At 31.4% G+C, this 15,507-nt stretch overlaps 1 protein-coding gene across 1 annotated transcript in view; it reads left to right on the forward strand.

Annotated features, from left to right (window-relative positions):
• The window catches only part of KaiR1D (Kainate-type ionotropic glutamate receptor subunit 1D), a 441,399-nt gene that overhangs the window by 289,311 nt on the left and 136,581 nt on the right, over positions 1-15,507 (forward strand). Inside the window, exon 5 of the mRNA XM_018512220.1 lies at positions 4,339-4,494. Coding sequence (XP_018367722.1) covers positions 4,339-4,494 — 156 coding nt within the window. The remainder of the gene's footprint in view (positions 1-4,338; positions 4,495-15,507) is intronic.

Consider the following 15,507-nt stretch of genomic DNA (forward strand, 5'->3'; position numbering starts at 1 on the left):
TCACATGTAGCTATCAGTATTTTAGTTATATAATGCTCAAACATTCTTCCATTTTTAGTTGAACTTCACTGATTATCAGTGCCAAGTATGTCACTGGGTAATTAGTGACGATCCACTGATTCAGATTTAGAGAGTATGTTTCAATTTTTGTAATCATAACAAATTTTTAATTATATTTTTAAAGCTATATATTAAAAAATTATTTTCGGATAGATTACATCGCCTTATGTTTTCAATCTACAATTCTTGGTTTATATTCATATTGTTACGTATTAAGCAATTGCCAAATATCGTTAAACTATAACGGTTTCGTGAAAATATTTTGCTGGCTAGGCAAATAATTGAAATTAATAGCGGCGATAAAAGGGTGTGCTACTAACAGTGCTCTATTTAATTGGCATTGATGGTAGTGCAAGAGAAACACAGGCAACGTGACGCGGATAACATGCATTTTACCGTGTGCGACGACAATTACCGAAGTTCTGGCTGTTGCGCGTCAGAGAGAAAATCACTCCGATAGCAACCACGCGTGTACTGCTGCGCATGTAGCGGATATATAAACAAGAGGTATTTTACAGTTAAATGTCGCTAACCAACTCCCTGCGGATATATTGAAAGTAGCTGCCTCTGTGAACAGCAGATACTGATATAGCACATTCCGCTTACAAGTCACAAAATTCTGCAAAATCTCACGGTTGAAAATAACATATAAAAGAGATATATATGTATATATATATATATAATACATTTTTTATAAGATTTTTCACAGGTAACGACTGAACAATAATTTTACATATTTTGAAACGAAAAAATGTTAAGAATTTTTGTATGTTGTCTTGCAAAAATTTATATTAAAAAATTTTTACAATTTTTATTTATATTTTATAAAAATCAAAAGGATAAAATTAGCCTTTTATATAAATATTTAAAAAATTATTATAAATTAATAAGATAATATAATTTTAATGCAATGTAATAATAAATATAATGTTAAAACAATGTAATAATAAATAATTAATATAATAAAGAAATAAGATATAAATTTACAAATATTGACATTACTATATGTTGTTTCATGATGCAAAATATTTTCATACATTCTCTTTTTATGGAAACGGTTTGAAAAATATATTTTATAATTTTGTCGCAAAAGTTTTGCTTGCTTTTATGTGAAAACCACAAATGTATTTAAATTCGCGTGCAGAAAATTATGAAATCGTAAAATTTTCATCGATACTTTCTAATAGAAAATAAAATCTCATTTATTTAATGGAAATTCTTTGTTATTGTATATGCTATCAATATCTAACAAAACAAAATTAATAACGTTATTGTTATCAGAATTTAATAGTATCACAATGTTATATACTGATCACGATGTTTTTATTTTGAAAATAATTGATTTACATATATCCGAAAAATAATTATAATTTATAACAGAAGTACTTCGCTTGCATATCAGCTTTTTGCAGTTTTGCAGTTTTATCTCTTAAAAATATGATGAAACAGCAACAGCTCGTATATTTTACGCACATGCAAAACTGTCACGTCACTGTTTAATATTATGATTGTCATTTCTCGACGACGCGCGGATATACGCGTGGATGTACGTGATACCGAATGCCCGACTATACTCGGTGAACTTTTATCGAAACGTAAATTCACGATGCACTCAATTTCCGAACGCTTTCTTTTCCAAGGTAGCGAGAGAGAAGCAAAAGCAGATCGATATACACGTCCGAGCTCAGGGAGATACGTGCTGTACTTGCTACGAGTTTTGATGCATTCGTTCGTACTACGTCCGTACGCTTGTTCCGTGTGGCATATCACCAATGCCGTGTATGGCCAATAGCTTTCTGTATCGGAAAACTGAAAAAGGAAAGAAATTTACGAAATAGTACAAAGAGAGACTAGAACGAGAGAGAGAGAGAGAGAGAGAGAGAAAACTAGAAATTCTTTTAGCTTACATTACGCCGATTGAATTTTAAGCGTCTCGCATTTCTTATTTTTCTAATTTTTCGCGGTATCTTCTTCGGTGCCAGTTCAATTCGTTCAGCTTTCTTCTACTACTGCATTTTTATCTGCTTTTTCCATCGCTATTGTTAGTCGAACAATTACATCATAGTCTCTCTTTTTAAGGAAATTATGTTTGAAAATTGAATAGTTGATATACGAGGAAAAGTATAAATCTGAAAAGAGTAAAAATCTGTTTTTGTTCTGATAAAAATATGTAACAGTACGATATACAAATCTTTTTCAATTTTATTATACGATTTAAACGTACAATAAACGCTTATGCATAACGGATTATATATAAAATAGTTATACGGGAAAAATGTAATTAAGTTTGTAATGTATGCGCTCACAAAGCTGTCTTTTGCGCGCACGATATAACCTGGATTACAAACAATCTTTTGTTTCAGAACAGCGGCTCATTATGTGCTTTGAATTCAACGTTATTATAAACGGAAGCTGTCAAATTGACGCGAAAATTAAAAGTGGCGTGCGCCATAGTCATGTATAGTTTTCGTGATTTATTTTAGTCAACCGACCGTGGCGATGGGAAGTTCATTTATTCGCACGTGTAATTAAATGACGTGATTTGATGTACGGAACACTAAGAATGAGCCTTAATATGTATTGTGGGAACAATTTAATATATTTATTGCGTTGGAATGATTGTAACGGAAGCGACAGTTGTTGGCTTTCTCAATCACTCTGTGCGAAATAATTTATTAGCGATCAATGAATATTTAAATTCGTTTAATTTGATTGGGCAGCTGACCTGAAAAAAGGTAATGTCTATATTTATGTAAACGTTTATTTTCCAACGTTTGCGACGATTTTACGATTGATTGTCACACCTGAAATATTTATCGATATTCGCAACACAAATTCAATTGATTGCTCAATAAGTCATTAACTACAAAATTATTATTTATCTCTCTCATTCCGGTCTTTCTTATATTTTGTAAATTGTTTTTTTTTTTCAATTTTCCGATATAGAAAGTTTTTGGTCATACACAGCATTGGTGAAATGCCACGGAATAAAGGTATGAACGTAGTACGAATGCATTAAAACTCGTAGTAAGTATAGCGTTATTGCTCGCTTTTAATCACATTTACTAGTTTCCGCCTTCTCTCCTTGACGAAAGTGTTACAGATGTACTAATTCAATTCCTATATATAAATCTAATAAAGAAGTCGCGATGGATTAATCCTCCCACTGCGAGGACGAGTTGTGTTCATCTTTCTTCATTTTGCGTTAAATTTTCAAATTATTCATATTTTCATTCTCATTTGCATTATTAGGCTCATTATTGTCACAATGAGCGTAGCGAATCGAGGAACGTACCTTACGAGGTATGCCAAAGAGAATCGATAGCAGGTCGCTAACGAGAGACGTAAATCTATTCCGCAAATTCTATAAATCGCAGAGTCAAGCCGGTGCAGCTGCTCGTACAGTTACTTTATGACGTACACGAGATTAAAATCAATTTATGGCGTCAATTTCTCCTAACTGAATGAATTGGAAGGCGCAGAATTTCAGCGGACCATACGAAGAAACTGTCGCGAGTACTTATGTGACGCGAAATGATGGAAACGGCAACGAATGGAACGTGTACTCGCATATCTCTTTTCTCAATAAAAAACAAAAATCTGTGTTTACATATGGAAATTTTCAATTGAGATACCATTATTTTAAATACAAAGATATTTTACGAACTTTAATCCAATTTTGTTTCATAGCAGTCAAATTATGATTTAGAGCGCTGTTATTTATTATTTCTTTTTTGGTATTTTACTTTTTAAAGTAAATCCTTTATTTTACGATTTATTTGTACGATATTGTGCAGATATTAGATAAAATTTTTCAAAATGTTTTTTTTTCGATAAAAATCAATAAATTAATATATTTTTAAAATTTGTTAGAACTTATAAAAAGTATTTGTACTTAATATACCTTTTTCAGAATATTAATATAGTTTTTTAAAGTGCATTTATTAAATACATATATTCAAACTTATACCAAAATATTCTTGCCAAAGACATTAGAATTATCTCAGAAACACTGAACATGTAAAATGTAACATGTAAAAACATGCGCATAAAATACATTGTACAGTGAAGTTACACGGAACACGGTTCTAGTCGGGATCATCTCACGTAGGTGTAAGTAGACCATAAATCTTTATCCTGCTCTAGTGAACAGAAAACCGGGTAGATAGACGGTTGGATAAAGATATTCTGTAATAGTGCTCGTAGACAGAAAATAAGTAGTGCACGCGTGGATCTCGTCAAAGTAGCACCCTTTAATATGGATGCGTGATTTCCCAGGCGGGCTGTTTCATCCGTCGGACGACAAGCAGGAAGTGGCCTTTCGCTACGCCGCGGAGAAGATCAACGCCAACCGGGACATCCTGCCCAAGTCTCGCCTCAGCGCTCAGGTCGAGGTGATACAGCCGCAAGATAGTTTCCACGCCTCGAAACGAGGTGAGTTTCATAATTGAATCGGAAATACTTGTCGGATTATATCAGATTCTGCCACGTTTTCGGTGTTTCAAAAATTTTCTCGTAAAAAACGACTATTTTCATCGTCGCTCAGTGTCAATCAGTGTGATACATTTTTTACCTCTATTTTGTTTAACGTGGAAAATTGAAATTTACGTTACCGATTAGTGTCTACACCTTTAATTTTTCATTTCTTTATTGTACCTAAGTAAAATATTTTTTAAATATGTTTAAAATTAAAAAAAAGATATTTACATATGCATGTACATTTAGAATAGAAAATATGAATCTTGTGACTTTTTAGCTTTTTAAAATTTTAATTTTAATATTATGCTATTAAAGAATCCAAAACAGATTCTGTCAATATGCTTTTTATTACAAAATTTTCTCTCACTTTAATAAAAAAAAACGAGAAAAAGTGCATTAAAAGAGTTCTTCTTTTATTAATAATGTATAGTTTAAAACTAAAAAAGTTACCAAAAAAAAAACTAGACAGAATTACTTTAGTTAGCGATATCGATAAAAGTTAATCGACATCGACGAGTTAAGAGCAACTTATGCTGTGCGAGCAAAGGACTACTATTTCGTCGAGAAACTTCGCGTTAATGTATAGGTGTGGTATACCGAATCGCACAAACTGCCTCGAGAGTTTGTGTGACTTGCTTGATGCGCGAAATAAATTCTATTTACACGATTAAGGATTCGAGAGATTGTCGAGTAAAGCTTCACTCTTGCCAATACTAGAACAGAGCTCTACCATCTGATTCCTGGTGTGACGATCCCATTCTCCAATACTAGCACAGCTTCCTAACATCCTTATCTCAGGCGAAGCGAAGCCTCTCTAACGCTAAATCTTGTTACTTGCAGTTTCGGCATGTCTAGTGCACCGCGTTCGTGAATCGAAGTTAGTTTTAACGTGTTAAAAATTTTACTTCACTCGAATATGTACTTTTCAACGTAATAGCGATAGCTCGTGCAAATCGACCACTTTTTAAATATTACATTTAAAAGTGGTACTTTTTCTTTATAAATTTTTTGCTTGAATTTTTACGTAGTTATATACGTATGAATTAATATTTAAGTCGATAATGTAGATTATATAACGATTTAAAAGGATTACTTTTTTATTCATAAAATCAATATTAAATTTCTTTTTATATTAAAAATGTGTATAGTTATATACATAAAATGTTCTCTATTACTGTCGTACCGTTACAATAGTAAAATATAATGTAAGTAGTATGATTTGCAAATATTTTGAATTTTTTACATGTGTTGAAATATTGATATGCAATATTATGATATAATGCATATTGTATAATACTGCAGTATTTTCTTCCAAAGTGACAAAATATTAAAATACAAGCAGTAACGATAAATTAAAGAAAATACCTCGGTATATCTAAATATTTGAATTTTTTCTTAAATATTACATGATTAATTTTTTTATACTACTTTATATCATGTTTCTTCAAATAACTGTCTGTCTCTCATATATTATTTGAAAGGCGGCATGGTGTGAAAGGCAGCATGATGTATACACGTATATGAAGAAAATTGTCTCTTGATTCAGAAAATAGGTCACGAATTTCATTTCTGTGTTGGGAAAGTCATAGGGGAAAGTTCAATATGAAAATAATTCTACATGATATATATATACATATATATAATACAAGCTTGCGGTTAGTCGCTTAACTATATATATATATATGCAGCAGGAAATTAATAACGTCCAGCACGAAATAATAACTCGGCGGATATTTGCGCATGGAATTAACCAGGGCCAACGTAATTACCATGTCGAGTTACTAAATGATTAAAGCGAACGGTGCATTCTAAATATGCACACTAGAGTCGCATGCAGGCGCATCGGTCAAGCCGCGAATGTGTGCGAGCGTGTGAACCGCCGCAAAGCGCGCGCATAGGGGCCAGATAGCCGAATTTGGCTGTGCTCCAGCACGGTATTACACCCCGTGAAAGCAATTTTATTGATAAACTTCTGTTTGCCAGAAGTTAACAAATCTCCTTGGGGGACACGCCGATCGCTACGGCCGAGCTGGCCGAGCACAATCGCGTCGTGCATTCGGCGACGTTCGAATTCGCTGTCGTGGGTGATTCAAAAAATTTATCTCTCTCTGTAAATCAGCGGCGAAACGGCACAGTGCGGATTAACGAGCATTCTGTCGGACATGTAACTCAAACTTCGTTAACAATAGAGTATACTACGTTATAATAGCGAACATGAGATTCTAGCTTTGTTAACAATGGCGTATAATGGGAATATAATGCGATTTATGCAAGATTCAAGCTTTATGGATAATAATGTACAGTAGGATTAGGAATATGACCTCGAATTTCTGATATTAGTGTTTTATCTAGATATTAATGTAATAAACGTTATATCGCAAGTCGAATAAGAAATTTGAATATTTTTAATAATTTAAGACGTAATTAAAACAGACAATCAATTTACATATAATTAGAATATTTTGTTTCGAATATTAAATACGAATAAAATCTTGCCATTTTTGCTTCAAATAAATAAAATTATATTTGATTGTTTTAAATAAAAAATCTTGGCCAATTTTATTAAAATATGTGAGTATTTAAAAATAAGGAATTATACATTTATCAATTAGAAGAGAGATGATATAAAGATATAAATAAAACTGTAAATAAGATAAGAAATAGCTTTATGTCGCTTTTGAACAAAATACAAAAAATATGGAGATATTCAAAATTAAATCTACTCCACGCACAAACTGTAAGTACTATTTAAATATTGATAATAAACATATTTCTAATATTATATATATATACATATATCTTATATATGTTTATATGCATATACAGACCGACGTTATTCATTTATTTGGTTAGCGAAGTAATTATGTCACAGTCTCGCCCGAGACAAAGAAAGAGGAGAAAAGAAGTAGTACTGATAAACGGTTGTCTGCGACGTCGGACGCAATAGCGGGATAAATTAAATGCTGGAAATTCACGTCAGGTCTCGTGTTCTTCTCGTCGTTTAGGTTTCGTTCGCTCCGGGGCGATGAACCTCTTCGTTCAACAAACAGAAAGAGCAGATAGCCGTTTGGACGGTCTCGCTTCGCGTCTTTTTATGATACGACGGAAAAACATTGGTGAATGCGGTTTGCCTTTGTTCGTTTCCTACCTTTGCCATCGCATAGTTGTTGGTAATACAGTTTTACGATTTTGCCTAGCTGTGTCTCGGAATTTTCGGTAATACAGACTGTCGTTCTCCATCGTGAAATCCCAGTTAGAACGGGAGTTAACGAGGACGCGCGCATTCGATTATGCGCATCGTTCCACCGAGTCACATAGAAAAAAAAAACATATGGAACGACAGCGGCAAACAGTAGCACAGCAGTTCCACCAGAGACAGTTGTTGAGTTCGTTCCATATGCATTGCGCGATAATCTTTGCGAATAGAGATTTTCTCCAGTTCTTTCCATACATTTTTGTTAAAGCAAAGAAAATACTTTGCTAAGTAAACCAAATGGAAATAATATTCTTTTAACAGTGAAAATGTCTACGGTTTTTACAAAAACTTTAAAAGCACAATAGGTACAGCAAAATTTTAATCTTTGTTTATGTTTATGTGAAGAATATTTACACTTGTGTTCTAAAAATACTTATTAATTTACATTTATATGAAATTATTAAATAATATTTAGAACATCAAAGGAATTAAAAGTTTAGTAAAATTTTTACTTAAATTTACAGTAAATATATTTAAAATTGTATGTAAAATAGTTTCATGAAATTACTATCGGTAAACAAATTTATTCATAATTGTAAGATAATACATACTATACACGAAGAGAATTTTCTTTTAAAATTTACCTTGAAAATATAATAGTTCTGATACAATACAATATTTTAAAGATTTTTACTATGCATTTCAGTAAAATTAATCAAAACTTATTTTATATTTTATTAAAGTTTTACTAATGAATGAGAGAGATTTACATTAAAATTCTTCGAAACACAATGTTATCCCTCGACTATCATATTTTCAGGGTAAACTCTAAGAAAAAATTCTCTCCGTGTACATACTATACTTATATTAACTTGGGAATTATAAGGATAATTTTTCCAGGAATAAAAATATGGTAAATAAATTAATATTTTTTAAGCAAAATTTAAGATTTCGTGTTCACACGTAATATAATCTATATTATATTACGTGCGGCACATACTTCGTATATATTATTAATCGATTATCGTGTAACTTGCGTGAAGGAAAGGAATCATGTGAACGTTCCTCTCTCTCTTTCGGCACTGACGCGAAAATGAGAATATACCGAAATACCCTTGCGAAAGTATAAGGGACGCCTCGTGATATTTTACGCTCACGGCAATGGCGTGGTGGCGGCGTATGTCCGAAGAAGGTTTTCGTATAACTACCCACCCGAGGGTGAAGTAACTCGTCGTGCAAGCGGTAGCGTTGTCCCGCTCGTTTCGCTTTCGCTAAGCCAATTTCCTAAAAATCACCGAGATGAAACGAAAAGTTCCGCGTCGGAGCCGTGGGAGTAACCACAAGCTGCGCGACAGCGATGCCGAGATAGAACAGTCCGCTCTAATTTTGCCGTAACTTTAAAGGTTTCTTCTTTCACATTGTTGTGCCAACTTTCGAGAAAGTATTGGTACGCGAGAAGCGTTTGTGATTATCTCGAAGTTTGAGACTGTCTCGAAAAATGCCACATGGTTTCAGAAGTTCAAAACGAGAGAAATCACGAGATACTCGCGCGTTTTTAACTCTTCATCGTCTCAGTAGTCCTTGAAGTGGCGTGCGTGCATTTTGTTCGTGCTTCAGTTGCGTCTAACATAAACAAAAGAAAAATATAAAAAAGTTCTTATAAGCAAGACGACATTTTTATGAAAAAATCTTGTGGATACATAAGCAATAAGATTGGATAAAATGTAGAGGTTGAGCTAAAAAAAAATACTGTTCCAGAAATAAATTTTAATAATAAAACATCTCTATTATCGAGAGGCAAAAGAGGATTGTAATATTCTATGCTGTGTTTTCACAAATATAAGGACTTTTTCAAATATAAATAGATAATGTAATCTTCCGATAGTCTCTCTATTATGATATGACGATATTGTAGTTGTTAGAAGAAACTAAAAAAAAAACTTGATATAAAAAATTATTAGAATACATTGATTAATATACCAGTTAAATAAAGTCTTATTTAACTAGTATCTTAATCAGTGCTAGTTCCTTTTTATCCTCTTTGCATAAGATCTACATATTAAAATTTATGTGTAATAAAGTGTACAAAGGAAACGTAATTTTAAAAGTGTATAAAATTATTAGGTAAATGTTATCTCGAAATCTAGATTCAAATTAAATAGTCTGCTATATCGTTCACGACAGTGAAAATGCATCGACCTAATTTTTTCTCGGGCAGAGCGTTGATCAAACGTAATTTCTTCGTTAGCAGTGGTGTCTTTTAGCCTGAAATAGGAGAAATGTCTTTCCTGCATTCTCGGTTATCAGATTCTCGATTCATTATGAACGATATTAAACTAATTTGTCTCCATTATTATATCAAGACTTTTCATTTATGTTTTGACATATTTAGATTTTGTGTGAATACTTTATTATGTTTAACTTAATTAGTTTTTTTTTATACTTACAGTTATATAAACTTAGTCTGTAGAGTCAAATTTTGTCACAAATATTTATAAACAGAATATGGTCTTCGAGCTACAAGAGAAGTAAGAAAATGAAAATTGTTAAATAAAAAAGATATTAATTAAAACGCTAGCTCGATCAAAATACGTAAAAAAGCCAAAAAACTAAAAACTATCCTGATAATTTTACAGAAATATAAATTTATTTAAATTAATAGAAAATGTTAAATATTTTTTAAAAATGTTCTGAAGTTTGGGTGCTTCGACGTATTGAAATAACAAAAGCGATGTTCTACCTACCATCAAAATTTCTGGATTTATTAACGCTAATTTCCCGATAATTCTGAATATCGGCTAATAGTTATCGGTAGATTACACCAGCCTTCATAAACAGGTCGTCGATTTACGGATGACGATTAAACACGACCAATCCCGTGAGTAATTATACGCGATAACCAGGTGGCACGCGCTCATTAGCAGTCGTACAAACAATGTAGGTGCAAACCGTGCTCTCATTAAATGTGGTTCGAACGTAACGATGTGTTGTCTTCCCATGACGTGATTTCCGATCACGTTTCTGTATGTCAACAGATGCTACATGATGGTGAACAGAAGTGAGATCATCAGCGGCTAGAGTTAGAAGAACGCAGGAATAAAGAAAGGAACGGAATTGCGAATTGTGCAGCAACAGTGAATCATGAATAATGTAGTTGCTTCTCGCGTTGACAAGACACCTTTTATTTTTCTGGACCTAGAATAGCTGTTTCGCACACGTTTGGTAAAAAGTGAGAAATAATACGGTCACAATAAGGATGCGCAGGACGACATGTGAGAATCAAGTCGCTACATAGGAATATGAGCACTACACATTTTTTTTCCTGAAAGCAGGATCTCATTTTTTATACATTGAAAGCACGTTTCAAAATGTTCATCAGATTACAGAATATTTGTATTTAAAATTATTATTTTCTGTTTTAATGTGTCAAATCGATAATAAAATACTACCTAGACATTCTAGGATACTATCGATATTGAGTGATACAGTATTGCTATTAATTTAAATTATATAAGAAAATAATTTGTGTTTTGATTAAAGTAGAGAATATGTATTTAATTTTTAGATAAATTACAACATTAATAAGCATACGTAGAAAATAAACAGACCACTTAATGAATATGCGCAACCATAAATTATCATTAAATTATCCTCTAACTTACACAGTAAAAAATCGTGCGTCCATATGTAGAATTTTTCTTGTGTTACCACATTTTGATTATTACTTCAATGTAAAATAAACATACAACTGATATGTTATTATTTTTGTAACATTTTGATATGTTAGATTCATGTCACCTTTCTAACTTAACAATTGCGTATGTCAATTGAAAATGGAATATTATTTTGAGTGTTTTTCACACAATTGTTTCAATTAATCTATATATCTCAAAGTCAATTTAACATGTATTTCATTCACATTATACGAATAAAAAAGTTTTATTAACATTTTCTTACGAGTTACTGCAACTACTTTTCTATGTACTCTACTTATTTTATAAGTTCATTCACATTATACGAACAAAAAAGTTTTATTAACATTTTCTTACGAGTTACTGCAACTACTCTTCTATGTACTCTACTTATTTTATATGTTAGTTTTAAACCACCCTTAAAGTCAAAATAACAAATACAAATGTAAAGTATTGTGTCAATTATTTAACATTATTAGTTCGTTAATAAATAATACAAGACGAACGAGTTACTTTAACTTAAAATTTAGAGTGGATCTCCTGGGACATGTAAAAAATATTAAAATTAACATTTTCTTTTTTCCTGTATACCATAAAAAATTTTTGAAATTAAAAAAATGGGACTTGTAAGGATAAGGATTTTCCTTTTATAGCTACATAGTATATTCTATGCATGAAAATATACAAATTTACAGGAAAATCGTAGAAGAATACATTATGCTACATATTTATGTATCGATGATATTTTAGGGTTATTAACTTCCCAAGTAGAAAACACACACACACACACACAAACTAAAAATTAGTCAGAAATTGGCCAGGAATTCTGGTTACTAGCTAATTTCTGGCTAGTTTGACTGGTCAGAAACTGACAAGTTTGGGCGACGCTTGCTTTGCCAATAACTGGACAATAAAACTAGTCAATTTCTAACAAGATTTTGATTGGTATCTGACCACTTTTGATTATTTTTTAAAGAGTTTCTATCTAGTTTCTTAATTTTTTTTATTTTATGAACAGTTTTGAAGCAGTTGATTACCATTTTCAAAGCAGTTTATGGCTAGTTTCTGATCAGTTTTTGACTAGTTTTATAACAAATTTTTTAGTCATTTTCTAACCAATTTATGACTAATTCTAACTAATTTTTTGAGAAAATTCTAAATAGGTTTAACCTATTCTTAACTAGTTCCTAACTAATTCCCAAGCAATTTTATTACTATTTTTTCGTGAATAGTTTATGCCCAGTAACTGGCCATCAAACAATAGTTAATATTTTCTCTCTTTTGAATAGTTACTGTCTAATTAATCCAAGAGTTTTGAATAGTTACTGTCTAATTAATCCTACCTAAGAAAAATTATTCAGTTTCTGGTTAGTGACCAGTTTTTCCTTGAAATTTTTCTACACGGGTTATGTTATAAAAATAATATAACTTTTGTATTATGTAATTTACAATAGTATATCTTTAAAGTATCACAAATAAACTAAAATATACTTAGAAATATTTATAAATATTTCGAGATTTTATAAGAAAACAAGATTTCTTATGTACACATCAATACTTAACCGAAGTTTCAAAAAAGTTTTATAAGCACATGATTCGAAATGGCGTTACACATCAGAATAAATATATTGTGATACTTTATTCTATAAAATATGTTCTTCTATTTCCTGCAAAAGTAGATAGTACGTACACAAATTTATTTATATTATAAGTTCTCAAAATTATTTAGAATTTCTTCTTTTATATATTCTTCTCTTGTAATTATATAATTTTTATAAAAAGAAATCTTTTAATATATAAAAGTTTTTTCTTTAATGTATAAAAGTAAAGAACTTATAGCGAAAGATACCATTTTAGATCTTATAATTTTTAATCTTATAATTACAATTTGACATGAATACATTTGTGAATCTACGAATCTGTGACGAGTTGCACCAGATGTTAGGTTTGCAAGTATTCGCGGTGGACCTTCTACGTATGCATTAAATGTCTCACTGTGCAAATGTCGCAGCCGATTTAATCAGAACACGTAGCGCGTCTTGTTAAGACCAGCTCAGAATGTTGGCCCTCTCTTCTTCTCGGTCAGCTTGCGAAATGTTGGCGAGGAACTACTCGCTCGGACCACAGTAGGAGTGCGTTAGCTTTTCATGTAATTACGCGCATAAGGGCACTGCCTGCCTCGAAAGCGCGCCGCCGTAATTATGGTTTTGAGCTTTTCAATTATAACAACGTTGCTACTACCGTAGTGCGCTCATAAATGTTCCCTCTCGCCTGTGTAATTCGTAAAATAATTAGCTTTACTTTTTAAAAATCGCATTATGCATGTCCTATTTGGATATTTTAGTCTATTCTTTACAATTTTTTCTAGAGTGACAATAGTTATGAAATCAATTTGAGATATCAATTTGAGATTATATGATTTTATTTCGGATAAGCAAAGAAATCGGGTAACAAAATACAGAATGAATTATTATTATATTCTAGAATTAATTAACAAAAGTTTATAAAAGCGGCCGAGTATCTTTAATAACACTATCCAACAAATTTAAACTTTTTTTCTAGATTATGAATGGGACAAAGTGAATCTTATCATTTTTTATCGCTGAAAATGAATCCATAAATGAAATTGCTCTATTAAGTTACGTGTTTGAGAACATTAAACTTAAAAATGCCGAAAATGACATTTTTTGATATTTTTGAACTAAAGTATCTGAAAAACGTGATGTGAGCAATTTTATTTACAAATTTATTTTCAACAACAAAAAATCTGTAAGAATTACTTTATCTCATTCGTGATTTAACATCAGTTTGGATAGTGTAATTAATGAGAAAATATTCTGAAAATAATTAAAAGTATTAGTGTACGTATATTTATTACTGCATTTTATATAATATTTTACACAGAATTTACTCTTATTTATATATCTTCCTTTTCGTATATATCTCTTTGCATATAATATTTTGCGAGGAAAACTGGACAATTATTTCATATTTGAATTTTAAAAAACGAAGGTAATCATGTCCAATACCTAAATCATGATATGTCTAGTAAAATGCGTATATAACGGTATGCACAAAAAGCCAGGCAAACGTTATGAATACTTACGAGTCACCGCAATTTCCGCCGTTCCTTTCATCGCGCATTTTTCTGTCTGCGGGGCTCTCGTGACGAGATGAATCGGATTGTGTTTTGTGCGGGTTTATGTGCGTACAATTAAACATACCTATTTTGCAAATGCGAAAAAATACGAATGCAAATAATAACGAAGATATTTTGTGAAAGAGATGGAGCGGTTTTGTAAAATACTATTTCAAATCCATCAACATTTGTCATACATATTTTTATGATAGTCAAAATTAAAGAAAGTATCGCCTTTTGCGTCGAGATGTCGATAATTAAATAAAATTAAATTTTAAGAAAAATATTTCGTTAGTTTCTACTTTTAAATTTTATTAGTTCTATTTTCAAAATTTAACAATTAAGTATAAATAGTAATAAGGCTCTACGATCGTAAATAAATTCAAGTAAAGAACGGGCAAAGAGCCAAAGTTTAAAAAATTAACAAAACATTTATATATTAAAATAATAGAACATACATACAAATTTAGCCAACAAAATTAACAAACGTTTCGAACCCGATCGGGTCATTTTCAATGATAACATAAATTAATATAATATACAGAATAAAGTTTTTGAAATATCGCCACTTGAAGAAATTTGGGTAGTATCATTGTAGGTCTGATTCCTCGGAAATAAGTGTGTATAGAAGAAACCGCGAATACTAAATTCAGTCACAATAAATTACTTGATAAAAATTAAAAATCATAATAGACAAATAACAATTAAGACTTAGAGACTTTTCATGTTCCCCTCCCTACGAACAGTTTCGGTGGTTGCCGTTTGTCTCCGTGATCATTACGAGTTGAGCCTTTGTTGTGAATGCTTCGGCCGTTATTATATTTTCATATTCGTCCTGTGTGCTGGCATTGTTACTCAAACTGGCACTAGCTCAAATATAAATTTAATAAAAGTCTAATGTAATTGAAGATGTTACTTAAAAGTCTAATGTAATTGAAGAT

This window comes from Trachymyrmex cornetzi, unplaced genomic scaffold (genome assembly GCF_001594075.2).
Source record: "Trachymyrmex cornetzi isolate Tcor2-1 unplaced genomic scaffold, Tcor1.1 scaffold396, whole genome shotgun sequence".
NCBI classification, from domain to species: Eukaryota; Metazoa; Arthropoda; class Insecta; order Hymenoptera; family Formicidae; genus Trachymyrmex; species Trachymyrmex cornetzi.